Below are 27,890 nucleotides of genomic sequence, written 5' to 3'. Positions count from 1 at the left end.
GCAAACAGAGAAAATTTGATAAGTCAGTCAAATAATTTTAATGTTAAGTTTACCTCACTTTACAATATTGCATACAATACGACATCCAGCAACAACTCTGATCACATTACCAATTAGAACTTTGTCTCATTAAAATATTTATAACCTTTCAAAATAAATGCAGGGAAACCTAGGCACTGGCAAAGACACATTTCATTGATAGCACATACGCCATTTAGTAATGTTGGTGTGCATAATGTATAATGTACAACATTTGTTATTTTTATATATATTTTATAGCACCTATTATTCATATATGCATTGACATGATTTATAATTCTTTATAAAAATAAGCAAAGGTGCAACAACATTAATATGTTAATTCCTTCATTTTACATCATTCACCGTGAGGCCTGCCTAATTGAAAATAATTAAAAAAGTGTATTTAAGCTAGTTACAGACAAGTACAAGGAAGCGAGGAAGCCTTTCATCTCCATGGGAGATTGTCAGATCAAGCACAGCTCTAAAAAATCTTCATGAATGTCACAGACCGGCATCCCAAAGCCAGCCTGACATCATAGGCTTGCTGAGAACGCTATAAATATCCAGGTTACAGATCCTGAAAACGATGTTCTAAATACACAACAGTGTTGTTCAGCTAAGTTATGCGGGTGGAAGGCCACCTTAAAAACTCGTAGAAGCCCTTTTGGTACTAAAACAGCTTAAAGGCAAGAAGGGAGAGGGCTGGAGAATAGGATCTGGTTCAATATTTCTATGAAAAGGTATTCTGAAATACTGTTGCAGTGTTGCAATTTAAAAAAATATTTTGTTTATTATTCAGTTTCATTAATTTATCATTATACTTAGAGCTATGCACATTATTTGTGCTACAATAGGAAGTTGATTTTAATAAAATGATAGAATATATTCCTCATATGTATTCTGGAATGTGTCTCTGCACGATGAAAAGAATTTTAGAAACCATTAACTGCAAATAATCCTGTGGCTCACAGGATTAAAGGTTGCCCAGAACACTCCATCCTCATCTAATGCACAGGTGGTCTATGGATTCCTTTCCACCGTGTTACTGTCTCAAATTGGTAGGTTGGCATGAAGCCTACAATTTCGCGAGAGGGTGTGGAAAACCTAATCTTAGGCCGAATTTTGTATGGAATTGCGAAAAAAGAATATTAAGCCAACTTTAATGTATTATGTACATTTGTTCCTTGGACCTATCATACCATGGCTTTATTAAGTGAGGGCCAGTATTATACTTGGGTGATCACTGTCCTGCCCTGCATGCCTGCAGCAGATCATGAATTGCCTCAATAATGCAGGGGCAGCATTATAGCAGGGGTGGAGGTCATGGACATCCATAATATGTTACGAATTACCATGACTGTGCAAAGCATGTCCACAGTGTGGCAAAAATGTACCACCCTTTTGCCAGAAACCTTCACTGTGTGCATGGATGTTCATAATATACCAAGAATTATCACCAGTAAGCTAGGGTTGGACACCTTTGTGTGATGAATAGCCAAACTAAGCCCAGAATTGCCACCATAAACCTATAAAGCCCTAGTTAACCGACTTTAGACAACAAATCCCATCATACATACTGTGACTCCGACTTGGCTCCACTGCCATAAGCTCTTTAGATGTGACGCTTGAATGCATAAAGAAGCACCAGTCTGGCATAATGGGAGCATCTGTGCAGGGAGTAGAACCATGTAATGGGAGCTCTGGAAGAAAGCACGAACACTCACAATTGAACTTTAAACCTTCATCACATTACAGTATGAATTTCACCTGCCCAGAGTCAGGAATGGAAATACTTACAACTAAAATACCCCTTCCATAGCCGTTTGCTGTGAGACTATGGTTGTATGCCTAAAGGTGCATTTCTTTCAAAAGAGGACTATAGCGATTGAAAGAGCGTCTCAGGTAAAATTGCATGTGGGTCCAAATGTTTGACAGACTTTAAGTGTATGTAGTGTTGCTCCCATTAAAGTATGTGGTGCAATATGTAATTATTGGGTATTCCCATAGGAGACATATGAGGAAAGCAAATTAGAAAACATAATCTGGTCTAAATAAATGTCCATTAACAGATATAACCCAGATAGCTGTCTGAAACAACACATAAATAGATAATCTCTTTAGTCGTTTGAAATAAATAACCATAAAAAATTGCATAAAACATGCAAATCGATTCACATTACAATTTAAATACATGCTTCACAATACATGAATCATAAACAGAAAAGTATAATTAATCGCCACATATAGAATTATAACATGGATCCAATGGTCATGAAATCTCAAGGCAAACAGTAATATTCCAGTGATTAAGGCCAGACCCCTTGGATCTTAACAATGCTACTTTAAAAAAATGGCAGAGAGTTACACAAGTATAACTCTCCCCGGCAAAAGGAGGAACATCATTGCTGGCCTTATTTGCTGAAATTGTGCCGCTCTTAAAATAGGAAACAGAATTTTTTTCCTTCGGAAAATATGTAAACTACAAAACATTATTACGTTTTTATAGACTGAGCTAGGGTTTTATCACACTCGCATGGGCCTAAAGTGCCGTCAGCAGCCCCACCTTTAGGATATCTGATTAGTGGGAGAAAATAATTCAGCCTGGACCTGGATAAAAGCTGACAGTGGTAAAGGTTATTAACTCAGGTCAGGTACGGTTCAATGGAACTAACTGCATTTGTCAAGCAGTAATCCAGACAACTGATTTCCACATTTCATACTCTTCCCTGAGAACAGAGAGGCGTAATAAAAAATTCTGCTTGACTCACAAATAATCAGCCTTAGCAATTTCTTCAGGATGCATGAAAAGGCTTGGGTGGCCCAAAGCTGTCAATTCAGACTTGATATATAGTTCAACATGGGAATTGCTTTAGAAGTGTCCAGAAAAAGACAGTCCCCGATTATCACCTTTTGAGGATTGGTTCGCTCTTATACCAAATCAAGAGCCAGCATAAGTTTTACGATGTCTGAAATGTATCTGATTCCAAGTTCCTCATGCCTAGCAAATGTTGGCGACCTTTGGGGCACCCCCAGCAACCGCCTAATGAACTTATTTTCCTCTCATTGAAGGGGCCACATTCACAATGACTTCAAATGTCAGTGCCGTAACAGGTTGCAGAGACGCATGTAGCTTTATAAATGCGAATCAGTGCTTTTATGGGTTTCCTGCCCATGCATAAACTAAAGTCTAAAATCACGCCACATAATCTGGTTAGAGAGCCTTGTTGATCGAAAAGAGGGCTCAAGAGGTCTTGTCATCAAACAGAATATCCAGATAGGTGAAGGAACGGACTTGAGTGATCTTGGAATTAACCAAGTAACTATATAGTGACATAGAAAGCAGGATGTGGTCCACAATTGATTCTGCCCCTCTCCCTATGGAAGTGGAAGCTACTTGGACACAAGTTCTGTGAGTGAATCAGAATGTTCAAAGTGAAGAAGTGGAGACTCCTCTTTGACCGGGTGTCCTGAAACAGGGTTCTGAGCAGGGGTGGATGTTAAAATCGTCCATGACCAACATCAAGATTTTCTAAGCTGGATCAGCTCCCTGGGAGACTAAAGAGTTCTTAAATTTCTCTGTAACTGAGCCTATCTTAAGAATGGCATCTGAGTAGGGAAAGTGACCATTAGAGTTGTAAATATTCACACTTGGCATCAAGGAGTTGTCTGAAAAAATGAGTAGAACCGCTCCTACATATGGACAGTTTGTCTCCACCTCCTAATGGCTTTTAGTTTTGGCGGGCTTAAACCCTGCAGCTGTTGCAAAGGATTTCAAGGTGTTCACGGAGAGGCCAAGGCCCACCATAAACTCAACGTAAGAATCAAGAAGCCATTGAAAGCCTAGTACCGTCCTTCACATAAGGACAGCATTGTCTGCATACAGGAGCACTGTTATCATGAAAGCCCACCTTGGAGAGTCACCTTGTACCTTCAACTATGCAGCCTGTAGACCATTGATATAAATGGTGAATAGGAAGGAGGCCAGAAAGCCCCCCCGTCTAACACCTCTACTGACGGGGAATCTTTTGGTGCAGGTGCCATCCTCCCTAAATGGAACAGTCGGACTTATCCATATGAATGTCCACTAGAGGTTGCTTGACACCTACGGACTGCAACAGTCACCACAGCTTTGAAGAATTCACCCAATCAAAGGCCGAAGAGAGATCCATGAATCTTAAAAATAGAATGCCCTTTTTGGTCATTGTGTATTTCCGAATCAGAAGTTGTAGGTTCAAACACTGATCGATTGCACCCAAACCAGGGCTAAACCCATACTGAGTGTTAACAATGATGTTCTTCTCCTCAGCCCAGCTAGACAGCCTTCTTAGGACCACCCTACCCTGAACCTTGACCGTAGTGTCAAAGAATGAAATTGGCCCATAGCATTTTGGATCCGCCCGGTCACCCTTTTAAAATCCTGCCAGTATGATGGATTGACACCGTGAACTTAAGGGGCCAGTTGAATGAGCAGCTTTTAAAATATTTGTCAGCAAAGGCACTCAAATAACTACATCACTCTTAAAAATGTCACCTAGCACACCATCTGGCCCTGGGACCTTATTACAGGCCAGGTGTCTGATAGCACTAGTAACTTCAAAGATAGAAAAGGAAAGTCAAGAGGAGCTAATGGACTTCATTCCAGTGTTTAAGGTCGCTCACTCCATCCTATATTTAAAGGAATAAATTCAGGAGAAATGGTCATACCATTCATCTTCCAGTATTACAGTGACCAGATTGGACATGTTATCTTCAGCCAAGTAAGGATGATTTAATACTCTCCAGAATGCTGCACAATAGTTTCACTACAATGAACTATCCTGATCTGAACAACTCCAAATTCTTTTAATGTAGAGTTAAGTGATGGAGGACGCTGGCACTGATATTTTAAAACTAACATTAGAGGATTATGATCACTCCACCCTGACCATTTGGTCTGATAATCCACCAAGTAACTGAGAGTGACATAGAAATCATGACGTGGTCCACAATTGATTCTGCCTCTCTCCCTACAGAAGTGGAATCCACATGGACACTAGGTTTATCCTAGTTCTGTGAGTGAATCTTAAAATCCAACTGTTCCCCTTGGTTAGAATGTTCAAAGTGAGGAAGTGGAGACTTCTCTTCGACTAGAGGGTCTTGAAAAACAAAACTGGGTTCTGAGCAGGGGTCGATGTTCAAATCACCTATGACCAACATAGAGATTTTCCTAGCTGAGAGACTAAGGAGTTCTTAAATTTCTCTATGACAGAGCCCATCTTAAGAATGGCATCAGAGTGGGGAAAGTGACTATTATGGTTGTGCATATTCACACTTCGCATCAAGGATTTTTCTGAAAAAGTGAATAGAACCACCCCTGCATATGAACAGTTTGTCTCCACCTCGGTCGTTACTCAGTTTACTGCTAACAAGATTAAAATACATAGCCCGGTCTTGGCACACCAAGAGCAGGAAGGTGTCAGTGGCCAGAAAAAATGGGCAAAATTGTCTAAAAAAAGGTGTGGTTTTAAGGGATCATGTTTCATGGAATGCTAGAACGTGAAAAGATTTAATAAAATCTAACCAGTTTGAATCTCTGAGCTTGGCATCTAACCCAGCTATGTTCCAGGAAAGGAACCCCAGCTGATCACTAGTGTAAGGTGCTAAGGTGTTTCCCCCACCTCTTCATCCGCTCTTCTCATCTCAACCCTGGACTCAATACTAGTTAGTCAATATACCCCCTCAAGAGAGCCCAGGATCTCAAAACTATAGGAAGGGGTGAATGTGGCACGTTTCTCCCTTAGAGCCTCATAAAACACTAACAGGCCTTGTGGAGTGCCAAAATGATGGAGACTACTCACCCTTGGGCCAGAGTAAGTAGAACAGATAGACTGCTCCCAGATAGAGTTACTGTGTGTAGCTTGAGGCACATAAGTCACCTGGGAGTGGAGGGGACTAATCAACTTGTAGAAAAACTCCAGCAGGCATAGCCTGATGCCTGAGCCCATTATAACCTGGGAGGAAGCCAGAATTCTGGTGGCAGCCCACCTGTTATTAAAATTCACCACAATGCAATCATCCTTTAGCAATTTGGAACATCGGCTAACCCACCCCACTCTATGAACCATATTTATCTGCATGTGGATGCAAGCGTTCATCCCTGCCTTCCTGGACAGCCAGTGGGACACCTGTGAAAACCCCTCCTATTTGAATTAACTGGGGCCACATCCACTAGGAGCACCACATAGGGAGTGCAGTTAGACAAAAGATCTAGAAAGTTGCCCCTACAGGGATAACCCTCCGGTCTGATCTCCATTGGGGGTGGGTAGCGTTCCCCAGTATGAGCCCCTGACTTGCTGACCCTGGCGGTGGCATGTCTTAATGTCACAGGGTGAGTTGGAATGGGGACATTAGACTTGCCCAGATTTGTTATAACGGAGCTGGTGTCCCTGCCCAGTTGGGATCCCTCTTGTCTTGTGGACAAAGGGACTGGGGCAAGACCTGTGGCAGCCATCTGTGTGGAGCCACATTTGTGGGACGAAGCGGATGGTCCCCATTGGTATAGGCATCCAACCCTAAGGTCCCAGGACTGGTAAAGCCAGTTATGTGGGACGGAGGTACATTAGCTCAGTAGTGGATGGAGCAAGGCTCCCTTTCCCTAACCTTTACCAATTACCAATTGTTTATTCCAATAAGATCCAACACCCTTGTGTTTAGGGAAAGAACGTCTTTAACAATCTTAAGTTTGGCTTTAAGATGTGCAACCAGGCTCTTAATATCATCTAAACAGTCTGTATCAACAATAACCGGGTCTGATCCAGCTTTCTGCTGGGCTCTAGGACTGGCTTGATTGGTGGGGACAGAGGCATGGGAAGGGGGCTGGGGTCGGGGGTGGGCTGGGTAATGATGTAGCTTGGGAGTCTTGGTCAGACAAAGCCACGTCTGACAGAGGGCCAATGGCAGTGGTAGGTGAGGAACTAGGCATAATGACAATGCCCGCAGGACCTGGCTTCTTCTCCAAGTTAATGCAGGTCCTAAAGAACCTTTGTTAGATGGACGTCAATCCAAACTATTGTCCTTCCGCTTGTAGAACTAAGTTATCTTATTTTTTGTTCTCCTGGGTACAGGTGTAGCAGGGCTGGGTCTCCCGCTACTAAGCATGCCCTCAACTTCAAAAGTTAGATCATCAATTACTTAAAGAGCACAATTCTCTGCTGCATGGCGCCTTGCATATTTGGGCTCCTTCCCAGCACCTAAAGGATTTTAGGACACTTTCCGTTTGCCCATGGCGCTTAGGAAGAGCACTGATAGTGAACCAGGGCAGAGTCAAGCCACACAACGCCAAACAGACAATCAAGTAGTCAGGTGAATCAAGGCCATTGAAAGTAAAGGCAAATCGTGCTTTGCGAGACAGAGCCACAGAGAGTGAGCTAACCAGTCAAAAGGCCAACCAGTGTCATAAGCAGATCCAGGGGGTTGGCCCTTTCCTATCTGATGCTGATGGGCGCAGGACGAGCCCACCCTTGGCCCAGGCTTTGCCTGGGCTGCGTCCCACATGCATCCCGTGCTGCAGGATAGCAGAGGTGCTTTAGAGCTTGATGGAAGGAGGCCCGCCCTCTTAGGCAATGATCTGCAGCTGCACATTCTAGCATGTTCGATGATGTGGGATGGAGCCCCTAGATGTAATCAGGGTCCATGGGGGCTGTGCACCCCAATGTTTTACACCAGTAAGTCGTACACTATGGGATAGGAGAGGCGCTTTAGAGCACCGTGGAAGAAGGCCTTGCTTCCTTTGGCAATGGTCTGCAGCTGCTCCTCCTGGCGCGTGTGATGATGGGGGGGGAGAAATAGTCTCTCTGATCAGGGCTCGTGGGGGCAGTACACAACAATGCTGGACACTAGCAAGTCCCGCGGTGCAGGATAGCAAAGGCGCTTTAGAGTGCAGTGGAAAGAGACCCTATCCCCTTTGGCAATGGTCTGCAGCTGCGCCTCCTGGCATGTGTGATGATTGAGTCCCCAGATGTAATCGGGGTCCGTGCGGGCAAATGCTTCTCAGTAAGTCCAGCGCTGCAAGATAGCAGAGGCACTTTAGAATGCGATGGATGGAGCCACCCCCCACTAACACCCCCATTCCCACCCCCCCTTCAGCAATGGTCTGCAGCTGAACCTCATGGAGCTTGTGATGATGGGGGAAAGGAGCCCATAGATGTCATCAGCGCCTGTGGGGGCGGTACACCCCAGTGCTTTACACTAGTAAGTCCCCATGAACATAAAGTAATGAAGTAAGAAACAGTCATGAATAAGGTTAGGTTTTCATACCTAATAGATCTTTTCCTACATTCAGGTATCCGCTTGACCTTTGGATTGCTTATTCATTTTATTGTAAATTTGCATTGCCTGATGCCAAGTGGGTGTTCTCATTCTATTTTTTATTCACCACACTCCCTGGACTGCCAAAGTAAATAAATGGATTTTGCATTTTTAACAGCAATATTCAGTCAAACTGCAAGCTCTGGGCTAGGTTCTTAGATACATTTTGTTTTTTACTGGACAATTGACAGCTCATTCAGCCGTATATATTTGTTGTGAACTGCCCTTTTTAGATCTACTGGTTTATTCTTGACTTTATACTGCATATGTGATTCTTGTACACACATCTCTTTACACTGGTTGTCCTCATTGAAGGGCCTGTACAATAATATTGCTAGATCTGAAACTCTGTTGAAATGTATATGCACTTGTGCATATTTAAAATAATTTGTAGATTGAGTTTAAGGATGTGCTCTACATTTAAGCTAGACTTTCATAGGGCAAGTGAGTACAACATTTAAATAAATCATACACTGATTTATCCCATTTTCTTGTGCTAGAGTGAGAGTTTTGTTTGATTATATCCTCCTGTATTCTTAAATAACCGTGAGGCTTTTTTGTTTCATAATTCTTTTTTTTGTTAATTGTCCATATTCATTTCTGCCTTACTCATATTGTGAAATTAATTATATATATTTTATAGATGCACCCCTGTTCTTATATGCCAATCTGTAAGCAAAAGTAATATACAAAACCTGCTCTGGCACAAAGAACTACATAGGTTCTCTCACTCGCATAATTGGTCATAGGTCTAAATACACTACATTGCTTCTGATTAAGATCTTTACCATACCAGTGTTCAGACAGAAACTTAATAGATGGTTCTGTTAGACATTCTCATTCCATAAGGATGAGACCAGTGACTGGAAACCCCATCAGGGTTGAATGATTTTAAGAGGGCTACCTGGTAAATTATGCCATATTATGTCCTCAACCAAAGCAGCATTCTATAATACTTATTGTTTGTGACTTGTTATTGATGTGAAATTAGGTAAAATATCTGTTTGAGAGGCTGTCTTTCGACTGTGCCCACCCACTGTGTTTTCCCTGAAATGGGGAGCTGTTTTATGGGGAACGTTAAAAAGTGACACCTGCTCAAAATTATCCTCCTCCTTTACAAGAAGAAGAAAGCTAAGTCTGTCTTTTTTTGTAGCCGTGAGGAGATGTACGAAGAACCAGTTCCCTATTGACAAGATCTTCAGTGCCATTTCGTCCATGTTTCCTGAAAACGGCTTTCCAGAGGAAATCAAAGAAAGGTAAGAAAATATTATTTACTATTAGTAAAAGCATTGGCTCATTTGGGTATTCAGGGAATTGAATAAAGTTTGGCTTTACCAGGATCTAAAAAGAGATTGTGAAGTCCTATCTAACAGAAGTTTCCGAGATTTCAGGCTTACTTGGCTAATGCTACAAACTGCCCAAATTATTTGTAGTCTGGTGCTTCACTTCAACAGTGCAGGCACAGCATGGCAAAATCAACTTGTTGGGAGTTTCCTTTAAAAAGTTTTAAAAATGACAAGTGTTTTCGCAGACCTACTTGGTCATAGTACTCCTGTCACTGTGGCATCTTTAGGGACATATCTGCCTTTTCTTACAAGGCCAGTGACAGGCTGTGGTAACCTCTTTCTCTTCCATCCATGAGCCTCCGGCTGGTATGTGCTTTTGTTTGTAGGAGAACCAAGATTTTGAGCTATGTGCAAGTGCAAATGATTAAAATATAGGCACTGACCATAACACAATATAAGGGCTGTACTAGGAATATACACCAGCACTGGAAACATTTTTAACATTAGCCTCAAATTGCAGTCAGTGAGTGTAGCAAGCCAGCTGCTGCTCCGTCCTTTAAAATGTCTTGCATTGTTCCCCTCTAAGGAAATTACTGATAACGTGAGGCACAACATACAGAAGATAGTACAGTTTACAAAATAATCTATATATATTTTATTGTATTCTAAAGCAGTTCTGGGGGTGTTGATAATTCCTGCTATCAAGAAAATGTCATTAACAACTGGGTGAAACAAAATATCAGGGCTGGATTTTACCACGTGAGCCACACTGCCCCTCAGCCCCCCCCACCCTCAGTGGTTTGGGTGCAAGAGAGATTTTATCTTTGTCCCACAAAATATATATAAACAAGTGATCTCCAACACTAAGGGAATACATTTGGGATTAGGTTCACACAACACAGCAAATGGTCAGCATCAAATAATACAATCAAAACATTGTCTTTAAACATCAATTTTACAATTTCAGTAGGTATATTCATAGTGTCCCTAAACACTAACCTTACTTTTTAGGTCTCACCTAGGCAGTGCATGCGGTGTCTCTTTGAGACATGCTGTATCTACCCTGTAGAGTAAGTGCATGCCCATTGATGCTTGTTGCTTTTAATTGGTTCTTTGTAGTGCATGTTTTTTACTGGTCACGTAGTTGTATTTGTCCCTCCTTTCGTTGCTTTGTTTCCTCCCATGGAGACTGCCACTGTTACATGTACACTTACTCTGTTCTTAATGTGTGTGTTTGCTGGCGCACAATTTTTTGGGTCAGTTTGGCTTGTTTTCAAGTTCAGAATAGCGACAAACGCTCCTGTGAAAATGGAACGCAAGTTCGGCATTCAGCCACTCCCTCATCCCAGCTTCACTCTAGGCTTGTGGGACTCTGAATTCCTTTGGAATGCAGACTTAAACAACTGTTAGAAATACACCAGCCTTGAAATACGGCTGTGATGTTTGGTCAGCGACCAATAGAGTGTCCATCTTCGACGCTTGTAAGCCTTGTTCTTTACTGACTAAAATATATACATTTTATTTCAAGATTTTTTTTTAAAACAAGCATTCAATCATGCGGGAATGACACCTTTAGCCTGATCCTACTATTGCCAGTGCCAGGACAGTGCTGTGTCCATGTGCATTGTAGATTCAGAAGTGTTTGAATGGCCAGATGCTTCCCCAAATACAGCCATAGAGAGCTGAGACAGTTCTGTCCCGTCGCTTTCCTCCTCCCTATGGTTTCAAAGATCTGAAGTCACGCTGTCAGGCAGAGCAGCAGTCTGTACTAGTTTGGTAGCCTTTCCTTCCTCGTTGTGAAGTCATGCAGGGGCACCAACCTTAGATGGTCAGCTCGCAGGAGGGAAAACATGGCAGAGGCGGCTGCAGCAGCAGGTGTGATGGTGCCTCAGCACCGCTTTTTCTGTCATTGTTGCAAGGGGGAGGTCAGCCCGAAGCTGCCAGTAAGAATATGTGGAGGAGGGAAACTTATGAGTATCTTAGTTAGAGCGCTCTATGTTTAGACATACTCATCCGTATTGGAAGCCTTCACGCTCATTCCGTTCAGTGCCTATGGTTTACCCCATTCAATCCAGCACTTCCTACTCTCATAGTCCTTCACCCCCATTTAACAGTTTACATGGTCACTCATCAGGTGACAAAGCCTGAGTTGTACTATGACCTTATCCAAGAGCTACTTGGCCACATATCTACTTTTGTTGATGGCATTTGTTAATTGTGCTCCTACTTGTTCTCCTTACTCTTTGCACAGTGCCCACTACATTACAACAATGTCTGTTCTGTATTACTTCATTACCATTACGTACCTATCTGCAGGTCCATCCACACAACACCCCCCTTCAAACCAGCTACAACAGAGTGTCCAGTTCATAGATTCTGAACTCAAATCCCACCACAGACATTCATCAGCTTGACATCCGGGAGGGCTGCACCTGGTACCCTCTGTGTACTTAGGAGCTGCAGCCACAGCTTGATTAAACAAGAATTTGCAATGCAACGGGTCCCGCATTTGCTCGAGTTAGAGCTGTTAGCGTTGTAAACTCTTAACCGGATTTTTCTTGCCACACAAATTGTAAGAAAAACAATTAGCATGATTGAGCTATGTAAAACCCAGCTGCGTGGAAAATAAAAAGATAAAGTAGTGCAGAAACCAGGGTGAAAACATGGAGCCTCGTATGTTTTCAGTAGTTTTCCGGTGCGCTCGAGGAGGGCTAAAATCGGAAAAAGCATGACGTATGCATGCCTTTAACTGATGAAATCAAGTTGATTTTAAAAGGCAGGCCCATGAACCAATGAAAGTAACAGGCATGACATGGGCGTGGTTAAAAGCCCAAAGAGAGATTACAACAGGAACGGAGCGCTTGTGCCCTCGACCCTAAAAGTGCACTCAATTGTATTTATTAATTTGCTGCCTATTTGTAACTTATTGAAATTAAGCTTTCTTTGGGAACCTTGTTTTTATTTTTCTTTAATGATAACATACTTCAGTTTGCTTACCTGCGTTTTTAAAAATGCACTTCTTTTTATTACCTAGTTTGTGTCCCCTTTATGTGTAGTTTATTAGTATTAAACAGCACAAGGACTTTCATGCACTTTATATAGGTACATTGCGATATAGGTTTACATTGGGGTATATTTTGTTTTATATATTTTTTTACTTATGGACAGCTTACAGTGCCCCCTGCTTTTTATTTACTGACCAGTTCCCTTAAATGTTGAAATGTTGTAAGAATGTTATGAATAAGCACAGGCTTTTATATGCTTTGATAAGTGGGTTGGTGTACGTTAAATAATTTGATATGTTGTGGAAACAAGTGTTTTCTATTGTTTCCTATTCCTGGTACTGTAACTTCGAATTGGAATTAGCCAATAGCGAGACCGATTGCTTTGCAAATGCTTGTTTTTAATATAAGGTTATGCAATACCCCTGAAACCACATATTACATACCACATGTGACTTGTCAAGCTTTCATATAAAAAGCAGTCCTAGTTAGAAGGGTGTGTGCCTTGATTGTGAAAGACAGCCTCTGTCTCCCTTAGGTCACTGAGATCCTGTACTGCCTTGGACCATTGGTCTAGCTGCAGACAAAATAACAATTGCAAAGCACTATTTTAGCTGCATTTGAGTAAACTGAATTCTGCGTTACTGTAGGGGAATGTGATATTGAACCTAATGGTCTGACCATTTTAGACCCAAAGATAAATGTTTTCTAACCCCCAAATTGTCAAATGAAAGGCTTGTATATCATTTACCCAGTTTCATGTTTGAACCCTCAAATAATCTGTTGAGCAGGATATGTACCTTCTACTTTCTTGCTGCACACCACTTAGTATGAGAAGACTGATGAAAAGATTATTGAGAAATCTGGAAATGGTTGAATGGGCTACAACCTGTACATAAGCTGTAGTTTCCCTATCTGGGACTTGTGCAGTCATAATGTGAGGACAGGACTATGTCAAGTAGTCAACTACTTGTAGTTGATGAAACAAGAATGCTTCATCTGCTTATCTGAATGTACTAGAGCCTCCTCGTACTTAAACTATGGCAGACGTAGTATTGTAAAGAAATAAATCCCTGTTGTAAGCCTCTATAAGTCACTGGGGTGCTAGAGAAATCTGTGAGGCACCCACTTAGTGACAGGTGATAATTGTAGTGGATGTCATGTCTAATTGTAGTGTAAAGCATGCAGTGTTTTGGGAAAAATGTGAAAGGGCTCACCTCCAAGGGTGGATAGGAAGACTGACTGTCGCTACAGGTGTTCTGACAGGACACTGCTTCCCTCCTCAGGCCCACTCTTCTGTTACCTGTCAGTAATGGTTTCCTGAACCCCCTTAATTTGTGACTCTTGGTTTGTACTCTTCTGCTTCCATTTCCTCCAGCCTTTGGCATTCCTGCTGCATCTGCAGCTTGGGTGCCTGTCTATCATCCTGACCCACAAGTGATAGGAATGAGGCACAGACGTGGTAACTGGCCACACAAGTGTAGAAATGCATGCTTGACTGGAAGGCCGCTACGTACAGATGCAGTGTGTTTAGTACCATAGGTGGTGGGGCCAGGCAGTACATTGGCCAACCAGCAGGCAGCATGCAACTCGAAGCAATGTGCTCATGGTGGTTGGTCTGATTATTGCAGGGTCCAGCACTGAGTATGCACATGGACTCCATAGATCTGCACCTGCACTGAGAGAAAGTGGTCTCTTCGCATATGTAAATACACAGAAACAGTTACAGGGCTAATAGTATCCCTAGTCCAACATGATTAACTGCTACATTCACAGCCTCTAATACCCCATCCTACTGGGCAGTCTCTTGCTGTCCTTGTAGTCTAGGCCACAGCTAAACAAGGTCAGTAAGTAGTAAGCGAATCCCGTACTGCTGCAGATCCCTTGGTAATGTCTGATACAGTTAACTACAGTAATCAGACAGGAGTAATCACAGAATCTCCAACCCGGACACTGTGTACAATACCCCCACAATGTAATAATGTTGTAGGGAGTACACCCACTGATAGCTCTCTGTTTCCACTTCAAGCAGGCCTGGGTTGGATAATTGACCAATGTAACCATACTGAAATGTGTAAATGCAAATAAAAAGCAATTTAAAAAAATGTGGACTACAGTGTGGGCTAGGTTCTTCAGATACGTGGACCAGATGTAATTTATTTCTATCACTTTGTACTTTTCTTTCCGCCGTCGGGCTCGGACGTGTTTCTTTTCGCTCCGATAGTTCGATCCGGAAAACTTTGAAAACACTTTATTTTTCGTCTGTATTGTATCGATCGGGTTTACATCTTATATCGACACATCAGTACCATCGGAAAATACATCTCTGCTCGCCCTTTGGGGCGCGCGCGCCCAACTCGGGCCTGGTCGGGACGACTGCGTGGAAGCCTCATGGATCGGACTCCATTCCGATTCTGTCCTCGGTGCCATACGAAATTCCCTTATACAGACCAACACCTCGTCTGTAATCTTTGCCTTTCCCCAGATCATCGGGAAGAAAATTGCGAGGCCTGCCGATCCTTTTGATCAAAAAAGACTCTTCGAGACAGAAGAGCACGAAGGCTCGAGATGGCGTTCAAAAGCTCTGAAGATCTCGACATCGAAGAGGAAGAGATCATGCAGACAGCAGTCTCCGTTTGAGATTCCGACTCCGACCAGGAATCCGAGGAAGACAGACCTGTCACGGCAGGACAACACGTGAGTACGCCTGCCCCTGTACCATCACAAAGACCGAAATGTAAGGCCTTGGGTATGCCACTGCCGGAAGGCCATGGCTCGACCAGAAAGAAGACACCCAGTGACCAAAACGCCACTTCAGCACCGAAAAGGCCACTCCTCCGAAACCATCGGAGTCGACGAAAGGCTCTGCGTCCGACTCGAGCAAACACCGCTCTTCGGAGTCGAAATTTTGGGAATCCCTTTCGGAGCCGAGACCATCCACTACACCAGAACCTCCAGCTAAAGTGCCAAAGCCAAAGGAGAGACCACCACCTCCTCAATTTTCTCCTCCTCATCCCTCTCCACACCTGCATATCTCTCCTTCTACCAGTCCTACACCATTGCAGTCACCATAACATTCGTTTGACTCTCAACAAGACAATGTAGACCCATGGGATCTTTATGATCCAGATCCCATTCCCAACAACGACCCGGACTGCTATCCCTCTAAGCCTTCATCACCTGAGGATACTACACCGTACAATCAAGTTTTAGCTAGGGCCGTAGCATACCATAGTGTCACCATGCACACTGAATCGTTGGAGGACTTTTTTTGTTAAATACACTCCTCCACACATTCAACATACCAGTTGCTCCCTATGCTCCCCGGCATGCTAAAACACGCTGATCAAATATTTAGTGAGCCAGTGAAAGCAAGGATAATTACGCCCGGGTTAGAGAAGAAATACAAGCCACCTCCCTCTGATCCTGTCTACCTAACTCAGCAGCTCCCTCCAGACTCAGTAGTAGTAAGCGCTGCCAGAAAGAGGGCAAACTCAGTCATCAGGTGATGCACCCCCACCAGACCAAGAGAGTAGGAACTTTGATGCTGCAGGGAAGAGAGTTTCATTCCAGGCAGCCAATCAATGGAGAATAGCCAACTCACAGGCGTTTCTGGCTAGATATGACAGGGCGCATTGGGATGAGATGCAAGACATAATCCGGCATCTCCCCAAGGAACATCAAAAAAGGGCACAGCAAAAAGTGGAGGAAGGGCAGGCCATCACCAATAACCAGATTAGGTCTGCCCTAGATGCAGCAGACACAGCTGCCAGGAGTGTCAACACTGCTGTAACAATAAGGAGGCATGCATGACTCAGGTGCTCGGGTTTCAAACCCGAAATCCAACAAGCGGTGTTGAATATGCTGTTCAACAAAAAACAACTTTTCGGCCCAGAAGTGGACACTGCAATTGAAAAATTGCATAAGGTTTCAGACACTGCAAAAGCTATGGGTGCACTATACACCACACCATACAGGGGATCCTTTCGGAAACCTCAGTTTAGAGGTGGATTTAGAGCTCAAACAGCAGAGGCATCCACATCGCAGGCGAAACCAGCCTACCAACCTCAATACCAACAAGGTTGTTTTAAGGGCACATATAGGAGACAGTTTCCCAGAAGTAGAGGGAAATATCAAACATCTAAACAAACCTCACAGCACACTAAACAGTGACTTGTTTCATTCCCTTCCACTCCACACCTCCCCTGTGGGAGGAAGACTACAAAAGTTCCACACCAATTGGCAAAACGTTACCACAGACAATTGGGTACTAACAATTATCCACAATGGTTATTGCCTAGAATTGATACAAACTCACCCAATCATTCCACCAAAACCGCACAAATTATCCACAGAACACATCAGACTGTTACAGGAAGAAATCAGATCTCTATTACTCAAACAGGCAATAGAGCCCGTGCCACAAAATCAAATAGGGACGGGAGTTTACTCCCTATACTTCCTAATTCCCAAAAAGGATGGCACCCTAAGGCCAATATTAGATCTCAGGACCCTCATCCTGTAAGAACACTTTCACATGGTAACTCTCCAGGATGTTATCCCGCTACTTCAAAAACACGATTTCATGCCAACATTAAACCTCAAGGATGGGTATCTTCATATACCCTTCCATCCGGCGCACAGAAAATATCTCCGGTTTCTCATTCAAGGAAAGCAATATCAGTTCCATGTGTTACCCTTCGGAATAACAAAAGCTCCAAGGGTATTCTCAAAGTGCCTAGCAGTAGTCGCCTTCTTTCTAAGAAGACAACATATACATGTCTTTCCATATCGAGACAATTGGCTAATAAAATCAAACAGTTGTACACAGTGTCAAAACCATACGCATTACGCAATATAAACCCTGCACACGCTAGGGTTCTCAATAAATTACCAAAAGTCGTAACTGCAGCCGGCGCAAATACAACTGTATTTAGGTGCAATACTAAATACTCAAAAAACGATATTAAGTCCAAATACGCAAAGAATAAAAGCATTCCAAAATATAATCGCACAGATACAGACATGTCAACAGTACACTGTCAGATTTGTAATAAAGATGTTAGGGATGATGGCATCATGTATTGTAATTGTTCCACATGCAAGACTAAACATGCGGCCCTTACAATAGTGCCTTGCACAACAATGGTCACAGGCACACGGTCAACTTCAAGATCTAGTGTTGATAGACCGCCAAACATACATGTCACTTCAGTGGTGGAATTCCACAAATCTAAACAAAGGGCGGCCATTTCAAGACCCTGTCCCTCAGACCATAATTACAACAGATGCATCAATGATTGGCTGGGGAGCTCACCTCAACAATCACAACATTCAAGGACAATGGGATGCCCAACACAAACAGCTACACATAAATCACTTAGAGCTGTTAAATGTCTTCCTAGCACTCAAAGCTTTTCAGCCTCTCCTTATTCACAAGAATGTCCTGATCAAAACAGACAACATGACCACCATGTATTACCTAATCAATCAAGGAGGGACAAATTCGTCCCAACTCTCCCTTCTAGCTCAGAAAATTTGGAAATGGGCAATACACAACCAAATTCACCTGGTAGCACAATACATTCCAGGGATACACAACCAACTCGCAGATATTTTCAGCAGAAATCATCAACAAACACCCGAGTGGGAGATTCACCCTCAAGTACTTAAAAAATACTTTCAACAATGGGGAACACCAAACATAGATCTGTTTGCCACAAGCGAAAATGCAAAATGCCAAAACTTCTCATCCAGACACCCACATCCCCTATCCAAGGGCAATGCTTTATGGATCAATTGGTCAGGGATATTTGCTTACGCTTTTCCCCCTCTCCCACTCATTCCATTTGTAGTCAACAAAATGCATCAAAACACGCTCAATATGATACTCCTAGCACCCACGTGAGCCCGTCAACCGTGGTACACATTATTAGACCTACCAGTAGTACCACACTCCAAACTCCCAAACCGACCAGACCCGTTGACACAAAACAAAGGGCAGATCAGACACCCAAATCCCAACACACTCAGTCTGGCGATTTGGCTCCTGAGATCATAGAGTTTGGGTATTTACAACTACCATCAGAATGTATGGAAGTGATTAAACAAGCAAGAAAACCCACTTCTAGACAGTGCTATGCTAACAAATGGAAAAGACTTGTATATTATTGTCAATCTAAACAGATTGCCCCTCTTACAGCATCAAAGCAAGATATTGTATGCTATTTACTTCATTTACAAAAATCAAATTTAGCATTCTCTTCCATAAAAATACATCTTACTGTATTTTCGGCATATTTGCAAAATATACAGTACAGCTCTTTATTTAGAGTCCCTGTTATTAAAGCCTTCATGGAAGGCTTAAAACACATCATTCCACCGAGGAGACCTTCAGTTCCTTTTTGGAATTTAAACATAGTGCTTATGGGTCCACCATTTGAACCTATGCACTCATGTCAAATGCATTTCTTAACATGGAAAGCTGCCTTCCTAGTCGCAATTACGTCATTGCGAAGAGTTAGTGAAATTCAAGCTTTCACTATTGAACAACCGTTCATACAAGTACACAAACATAAAGTTTTACTACGAACTAACCCCAAATTTCTTCCAAAAGCAGTCTCACCTTTTCATATCAAACAGTGGAACTGCCAGTCTTCTTCCCACAGCCAGATTCTGTGGCAGAAAGAGCTCCAAAACCATTCAGAAAAATTAAACAGCTATTTGTAGCCTTTTAAAAACCTCATACAGGTAACCCCATTTCAAAACAAGGATTAGCAAGATGGATAGTAAGATGCATCCAAACATGCTACGTTAAAGCAAAAAGACAGCTCTTAGTTACTTCTAAAGCACATTCCACAAGGAAGAAGGGTGCTACAATGGCTTTTTTGGGAAACATACCAATGGCTGAAATATGTAAAGCAGCTACTTGGTCAACACCACATACATTTACTAAACACTATTGTGTAGATGTTTTAGCAACACAGCAAGCCACAGTGGGTCAGTCTGTACTCAGAACATTATTTCAAACAACTCCAACTTCTACAGGCTAACCACCACTTTTATGGAAGGACTAATTGCTTTGTAGTCTATGCACAGCATGTGTATCTGCAGCTACAAGTGCCATCGAATGGAAAATGTCACTTACCCAGTGTCCATCTGTTCGTGGCATGTTCCGCTGTAGATTCACATGCACCCTCCCACCTCCCCGGCAGCCTGTAGTCGTTTGTGTTAACAACATTTGTACATATGTGCATATATATGTTCGGTGGCATGTGTAGCTGCAGATACACATGCTGTGCATTATCCTGCCATCTAGTGTTGGGCTCGGAGTGTTACAAGTTGCTTTTCTTCGAAGAAGTCTTTTTGAGTCACGAGACCGAGGGACTCCTCCCTTTCGGCTCCATTGCGCATGGGCGTCAACTCCATCTTAGATTGTTTTCTTTCCGCCATCAGGTTCGGACGTGTTCCTCTTCGCTCTGTATTTCGAATCGGGAAAGTTAGTTAAATATCGAAAATTCAACGGTATTGTTCTCGCTCTGTACCGTACCGCTTCGGGGCTTCCGTTCTTCAGCGGGGCCTTGTCGGCCCGACCGCATCCATCATCGAAGACTAATGGACCGGACCCCCTTCCGCTTCTGTCTCAAGTGCCACTCGAAGTATCCTTATACAGACCAACACCTGGTCTGTAATCGATGTTTATCACCAGAACACAGGGAGGATACTTGTGAGGCCTGTCGAGCGTTTCGATCAAAAAAGACCCTACGTGATCGACGAGCGAGAAGACTACAAATGGCGTTGACACCGAGAGAACAACTCGAGGAGGAGGAAACAATTTCCATGTAGGGGACGGACTCTGACGATTCCGAAAGTGAGCAACCCATGACGATGCAGAAAACAGTGAGTAAAACTGCCCCGTCCAAAACACACAAACATCGTTAAGGCCAAGGGGACGCCACCGCCAGCAGGCCATGGCTCAACCCATTGAAAAGAAGGTGACCAAACATCGGCACCGAAAAAGGCCAAAGATTTGCCGAAGACTTCCGACTCCGGTCGAGATTCCGGCACTGAACGATCTCGACACCGAGAGTTCGACTCACCCAAGGTGAGAAAAATAACGTTGGAACTGAAAAAGACTTTATCGGAAACATCGGTACAGAAAAAGGCGGCTTCGGAGCCGAAAACAAGCTCTTACACAGAAGAGCAAGGACTTTCCAGCCAAATGCATGAAAAACACAGATTTGAGCAGGAAATAAGTATGGTTGAACCAGACCATACGCAAAGGAGGTTGCATATCCAGAAAGAGACTGGAAAAATACAAACTCTCCCTTCAATTAAAACAAAAAGAAAACTGGCATTTCAAGAGTCAGAAATGCAGCCCAAGGCGAAGGTGGCCAGAGAAAAAACCCCACCACCAAGGTTTTCGCCACAACCTTCCCCACTACATTCACCACAGCTGTCTCCAGTGGGAACACCTCCAATGCAGTCACCTACGCATACAGGGATGACAGAGGATGATCCTGATGCATGGGACTTGTATGATGCACCCTTATCAGATAACAGTCCTGATTGTTACCCAACAAAACCGTCACCTCCAGAGGACAGTACTGCATATACGCAGGTACTATCAAGGGCAGCTACGTTCCACAATGTAGCAATGCACTCTGAGCCGATACAGGATGATTTCCTGTTCAACACCTTGGCATCCACCCACACTTCCTACCAGAGTCTGCCAATGCTCCCGGGCATGCTCAAACATGCAAAACAGGTATTCCAGGAGCCAGTTAAAGGAAGGGCTATCACACCTAGGGTGGAGAAGAAGCACAAGCCTCCCCCAACGGATCCTGTGTTTATAACACAGCAACTTACACCAGACTCGGTGGTTGTAGGAGCAGCAAGAAAGAGGGCAAACTCTCAATCGTCAGGAGACGATCCACCACCTGACAAAGAGAGTAGGAAGTTTGATGTAGCGGGCAAACGAGTAGCAGCACAGGCAGCCAACCAATGGCGAATCGCAAACTCACAAGCCCTACTTGCTCGCTACAACAGGGCACACTGGGACGAAATGCAACACATTATACAACATTTGCCCAAAGAACACCAGAAACATGCCCAGCAGGTTGTGGAAGAAGGACAAGCAATATCCAACAACCAAATAAGGTCCGCATTAGACTTGGCAGACATGGCAGCACGAACGGTCAACACTGCGGTAACCATTCGCAGGCATGCATGGTTAAGAAGGTCTGGATTCAAGCCAGAAATCCAACAAGCAGTGTTGAACATTCCTTTTAACCGAGAACAATTGTTTGGGCCGGAAGTGGACACAGCAATTGAAAATTTAAAAAAGGTCACGGACACGGCCAAAGCCATGGGCGCTCTCTACTCCCCACAGGGCAGAGGCACATTTAGAAAGCCACAATTTAGAGGGGGGTTTCGAATGCAAACACCAGAGCCTTCCACCTTGCAAACCAGACCCACCTATCAGGCACAATACCAGAGGGGAGGGTTTTGTGGCTCATATAGAGGTGGACAATTCCCAAGAGGAAGGGGAAAGTTCCAGACACCTAAAACAAGCCAAACCAAACAGTGACTCCAATGTCACAAAACCCCAGCACTTAACACCAGTGGGGGGGGAGACTTACCGCATACTATCAGAACTGGACACACATTACCACGGATGCATGGGTCCTAGCCATTATCCAACATGGTTATCGCATAGAATTCACAAATTTCCTGCCAGATGTGCCCCCAAGGGCACACAATCTGTCCAAACAACACTTAGACCTATTACATATAGAGGTCTAAGCACTATTACAAAAACAAGCAATAGAGTTAGTACCCAACCATCAGAAAGTTACAGGCTTCTATTCACTATATTTCCTAATTCCAAAGAAGGACAAAACGTTAAGACCTATCTTAGACCTCAGAACACTGAATCTCTTTATCAAGTCAGACCACTTCCACATGGTAACACTTCAAGACGTGGTGTTATTACTAAAAAAGGAGGACTACATGGCAACATTAGATCTCAAGGATGCGTACTTTCACATACCCATCCATCCTTCTCACAGAAAATACTTAAGGTTTGTGATACACGGCGTACACTATCAATTCAAAGTGTTACCGTTCGGGATAACAACAGCCCCAAGGGTATTCACAAAATGCCTTGCAGTACTACCCGCTCACATAAGGAGACAGCACATGCACGTATTCCCATACTTAGACGACTGGCTAATAAAAACCAACTCTCAAGAACAGTGTCTTCTTCACACGCAATACGTTATAGAAACTCTACACAACCTAGGGTTCTCTATAAATTACCAGAAATCACATCTGCAACCATCCCAAATACAACAGTACTTGGGAGCAACACAACACACAAAAAGCAATTGCCACTCCAAGTCCACAAAGGGTCCAAGCGTTCCAAAATATAACATCAAACATACAGTCAAACCAACACTACCCAGTAAGGTTTGTAATGAAACGTCTAAGCATGATGTCTTCATGCATAGCCATTGTCCCAAACGGAAGATTACACATGCGGCCCTTACAACAGTGCCTAGCAAAACAATGGACAGAAGCACAGGGTCAACTTCAAGATCTAGTGTTGATAGACCGCCAAACACACTTCTCGCTTCAATGGTGGAACCCTATAAATTTAAACCAAGGGCGACCATTCCAAGACCCAGTGCCTCAAGATGTGATCACAACAGATGCTTCCATGATGGGGTGGGAGCACACCTCAACAAGCACAGCATACAGGGTCAATGGGACAATCAACAAAAACAATTTCACATAAATCATTTGTAACTGCTAGCAGTGTTTCTAGCATTAAAAGCATTTCAACCACTAGTAGCCCACAAACACATTCTTGTCAAAACCAACAACATGACAACTACGTATTCTCTCAACAAACAAGGGGGGACACACTTGTCACAACTGTGTCTCTTAGCACAAAAAATTTGGCATTGGGCAATTCACAGTCACATTCGCCTGATAGCACAATACATCCCAGGCATTCAGAACCAGTTAGCCGACAATCTCAGTCGAGATCCCCAGCAAACTCACGAATGGGAAATTCATCCCCAGATCCTACAAGATCACTTCCTCCGCTGGGGAACACCAAACGTAGACCTATTCGCAACAAAAGAAAATGCAAAATGCCAAAACTTCGCGTCCAGGTACCCACACCCTCAATCCAAGGGCATTGCACTAAGGATCAGTTGGTCCGGGATATTTGCTTACGCTTTTCCCCCTCTCCCACTCATTCCTTATCTGGTCAACAAACTAAGTCAAAACAAACTCAAAGTAATACTCATAGCACCAACCTGGGCTCGCCAACCGTGGTACACAACACTGTTGGACTTATCAGTAGTACCTCACATCAAATTACCAAACATACCAGATCTGTTAACACAACACAATCAACAGATCAGACACCCGAATCCAGCTTCGCTCAATCTAGCAATCTGGCCCCTGAAGTCTTAGAATTTGGACATTTAAACCTTACACAAGAATGGAGGTCATTAAACAAGCTAGAAAACCTACGACAAGACATTGTTACGCAAACAAATGGAATAGATTTGTTTACTACTGCCACACTAATCAGATTCAACCACTACATGCCTCCACAAAGGACATTGTAAGCTACTTATTACACTTACAAAAGTCTAATCTAGCATTCTCTTCCATTAAAATACATCTCACTGCAATATCTGCCTATCTGCAGATTACACATACAACATCGCTTTTTAGAATCCCAGTCATCAAAGCATTTATGGAGGGACTAAAAAGAATCATACCCCCAAGGAAACCACCAGTACCTTCTTGGAACCTTAATATTGTATTAACACGACTCATGGAACCACCATTCGAACCCATGCACTCTTGTGAGATGCAATACTTAACTTGGAAAGTAGCCTTCCTAATAGCTATCACATCACTCCGAAGAGTAAATGAGATACAAGCATTTACTATTCAAGAACCCTTTATACAAATACATAAACATAAAGTGGTTCTCAAATCCCAAATTCCTACCAAAGGTCATATCACCATTCCACCTAAACCAAACAGTGGAACTCAGTCTTCTTTCCACACCCAGACTCAGTAGCCGAAAGAGCCTTACATACATTAGACATAAAAAGAGCACTAATGTATTACATTGACAGAACAAAACAATTTCATAAAACAAAACAATTGTTCGTAGCCTTCCAAAAACCTCATGCAGGTAATCCTATATCCAAAGAAGGCATTGCCAGATGGATAGTGAAATGTATTCAAACTTGCTATATTAAAGCAAAAAGAGATCTACCTATTACACCAAGAGCACATTCCACTAGGAAAAAAGGCGCCACAATGGCTTTTCTGGGGAATATACCTATGACGGGAATTTTTAAGGCAGCCACCTGGTCTACGCCTCATACATTCACTAAGCATTACTGTGTAGATATGTTAGCAACGCAACAAGCCACAGTAGGACAGGCTGTATTAAGAACATTATTTCAGACAACTTCAACTCCTACAGGCTAAGCCACTGCATTTTGGGGAGATTACTGCTTATTAGTCTATGCACAGCATGTGTATCTGCCGCTACACATGCCACCGAACGGAAAATGTCACTTACCCAGTGTACATCTGTTCGTGGCATGAGATGCTGCAGATTCACATGCGCCCTCCCAACTCCCCGGTAGCCTGTAGCCGTTATTAGTTGAATGAGGATTGTAAATTTGTAAATAAATATTATTTTAATACACATTATGTACATACATACCTACTTCATTGCATGGGCACATCTAGTATACTCACAACTCCTACCTAACCCTCTGTGGGGAAAACAATCTAAGATGGAGTCGAAGCCCGTGCGCAAAGGAGCCAAAAGGGAGGAGTCCCTCGGTCTTGTGACTCGAAAAGACTTCTTCGAAGAAAAACAACTTGTAACACTCCGAGCCCTACACTAGATAGCAGGATAATGCACAGCATGTGAATCTGCAGCGTCTCATGCCACGAACAGATATATATATAAAAAACATTCCATTAGCATGGACATCTCTTTTCTTTATACTCTATCACTCCTACCTTACCCTCTGCGGGAAAACAATCTAACATGGAGTCGATGCCCATGCGCAGTTGAACCGAAGAGGAGGAGTCACTCGATCCCGTGACTCAAACACTTCTTCGAAGAAAAACAACTTGTAACACTCCGAGCCCAACACTAGATGGCAGAAGTATATGCACAGCATGTGAATCTACAGCGGAACATGCCAGGAACAGATGTACACTGGGTAAGTGACATTTTCCATATATATATATATATATAGATGTCATCTGTGTAGTCCAACTGGGGCCTTCTATCCAACTTTTTTTTAACATTGAGTTTTGCAGCTTCTTCCAGGCTAATGATGCCCAAATCTTCCTCCAGTTGCTCCAAGGAGTATTGTATACAACAGTACTTTTTAAGGTAGCCTGTTCCAGAATGATGAGCAGTTGGAAAATGGTTAAAATATATTTTAATAAGCCAGAAGTGATGTTGCATGGTAAAAGCAAGGACCTCTTGGATTGGTAATCAATGGTGAACCCCAAACTTTCAGACTAATAGAGAGCTATCTTTGGTTCCCCAGTTCAATGCACCTGTAAGCTCATTTTATATCCAGTTAATCAGGAGGAGTCTTAAGATGTTTCTTACAAAGTCCTTATAACCTTATTATGCTGCTTATTTTCTCTTGCCTATATTTCATGGATACATTCTTCTTACTGCTGGCACCCCTGATCAGAAAACTGCAGCTGATGTCTATGAGCACATTATATGCAAGTAGCAATAAAACTTCTTTCGAACTTGCACCCCAAATGTCATCTTTGTGTGGTTGTTCGAAATACTTGCTTTCATTTATAGCTGAGTTGCCAAAGTGTCAAGTGCACCAGTTTAAACACAAAAACGAACTTCATTTTTAGGTCTGAGGTCATGGTGGTGGGATTTGAATAGCCGATCACCATACAGGCCAAATACCAGATGCACATAGTCTCCAAAAGAATTGGAAGTAGCCCTGTAAATGCATAGATTTCCTATTGCATGTTTGTTAGTTAATGATGCTGGCCAAAAAAAACAATGGCTGCAAAAAGCGTTTTCTCTACCAATTAAGCGGCTAACTTAAGAGCAATGGAACAGCACTGGATTGTATACACATGTAAAACAAACCTATTTAATTTTTGGCTAGAAACAAACTAACTCCCTGTCTGAAATAATTGCAGCATTCAGTTACAATGGCAGATTTCAATAATAGCAAGACCTACATTTACCAAAGTCATCCCCAGTGATCAATGCAGAGCTTTTCTCACAGAATAGCCTTTGTCGTTCACATTATAAAAGACTGTTCGTCTTGTGTGTTTTTTTTTTTTCCCAGTGCAATCTCAGAAAAATATTGGAGCAATTTGAAAGGATATTTTAAAATCCACAGTTTATGGGACAAAGACATTTAGATCGCTTTTGTCCAGAGCTGACCATTTGTAAAGGCTCGTTCAACCTAGAGACTGTTACCAAAGGCAGTTTGTCTTCGTTAGAACTTTTATTAATTTAATGTCCAACAGTGGTATAGCTATCATCAGTTCTTTGACAGAGTATGTCGTGCCTGTACTTTCTCCAGAACCAAGATCAAATGAAAATAACTCCTAGATGTTATAAATATTGACTATCGAATTTTTTTTCTCCCACTGTGCTAACATGTGGCACTGCAACCAGTTCTGCCATTACGTTTCTCATACGCATAGAGTCAATCTTTGGGAGAAACCCCCAGATCTGCAAAAAAGAAATACTATGTACAAAACACTTTTGGTGCACACCTCTGCTTTACACAGTTATACATGCTATTCGTCTGAGTGCACTTGTAAATGTTTCCATTCTCAATCTGATCCTAGTTCCTGGAATAGAGCATCTGCACTAATGCTAAAAGACCTTCAAGAACCCAAAGGTCAACATCTCTTTCCAGGAAGGTTTTCTAGCCACTTATAACAGTTACCTAACTGCCTTTCTGTGCTCATGCATTCAGCTACCACATAATATTGTTTAAAACGGTGCTCTAATGTACTATGACTGGATACAATTGGTTGATGATTCCTTTACTTTTGTACAGGTACAAGTTCTTCCCTAAGATTGTTTTTAATCTCATTTACCAATGAAGTTCAAAGAATCCTGTTTCCTGCTGTCTACTCCTTTCCTTTGTTAGCAGATATTTTCTCCCATTAA

At 42.8% G+C, this 27,890-nt stretch overlaps 1 protein-coding gene across 4 annotated transcripts in view; it reads left to right on the top strand.

Annotated features, from left to right (window-relative positions):
• Positions 1–27,890, top strand: part of EZH1 (enhancer of zeste 1 polycomb repressive complex 2 subunit) — a 205,650-nt gene that overhangs the window by 129,006 nt on the left and 48,754 nt on the right. For all 4 annotated transcript variants that reach the window (XM_069237723.1, XM_069237725.1, XM_069237722.1 and 1 more), the window contains one exon: positions 9,521–9,623. In XM_069237723.1, coding sequence (XP_069093824.1) covers positions 9,521–9,623 — 103 coding nt within the window. The remainder of the gene's footprint in view (positions 1–9,520; positions 9,624–27,890) is intronic.

Source organism: Pleurodeles waltl, chromosome 6 (assembly GCF_031143425.1).
Source record: "Pleurodeles waltl isolate 20211129_DDA chromosome 6, aPleWal1.hap1.20221129, whole genome shotgun sequence".
Taxonomy (NCBI): Eukaryota; Metazoa; Chordata; class Amphibia; order Caudata; family Salamandridae; genus Pleurodeles; species Pleurodeles waltl.
This window is presented reverse-complemented; position numbering and strand designations above follow the sequence as displayed.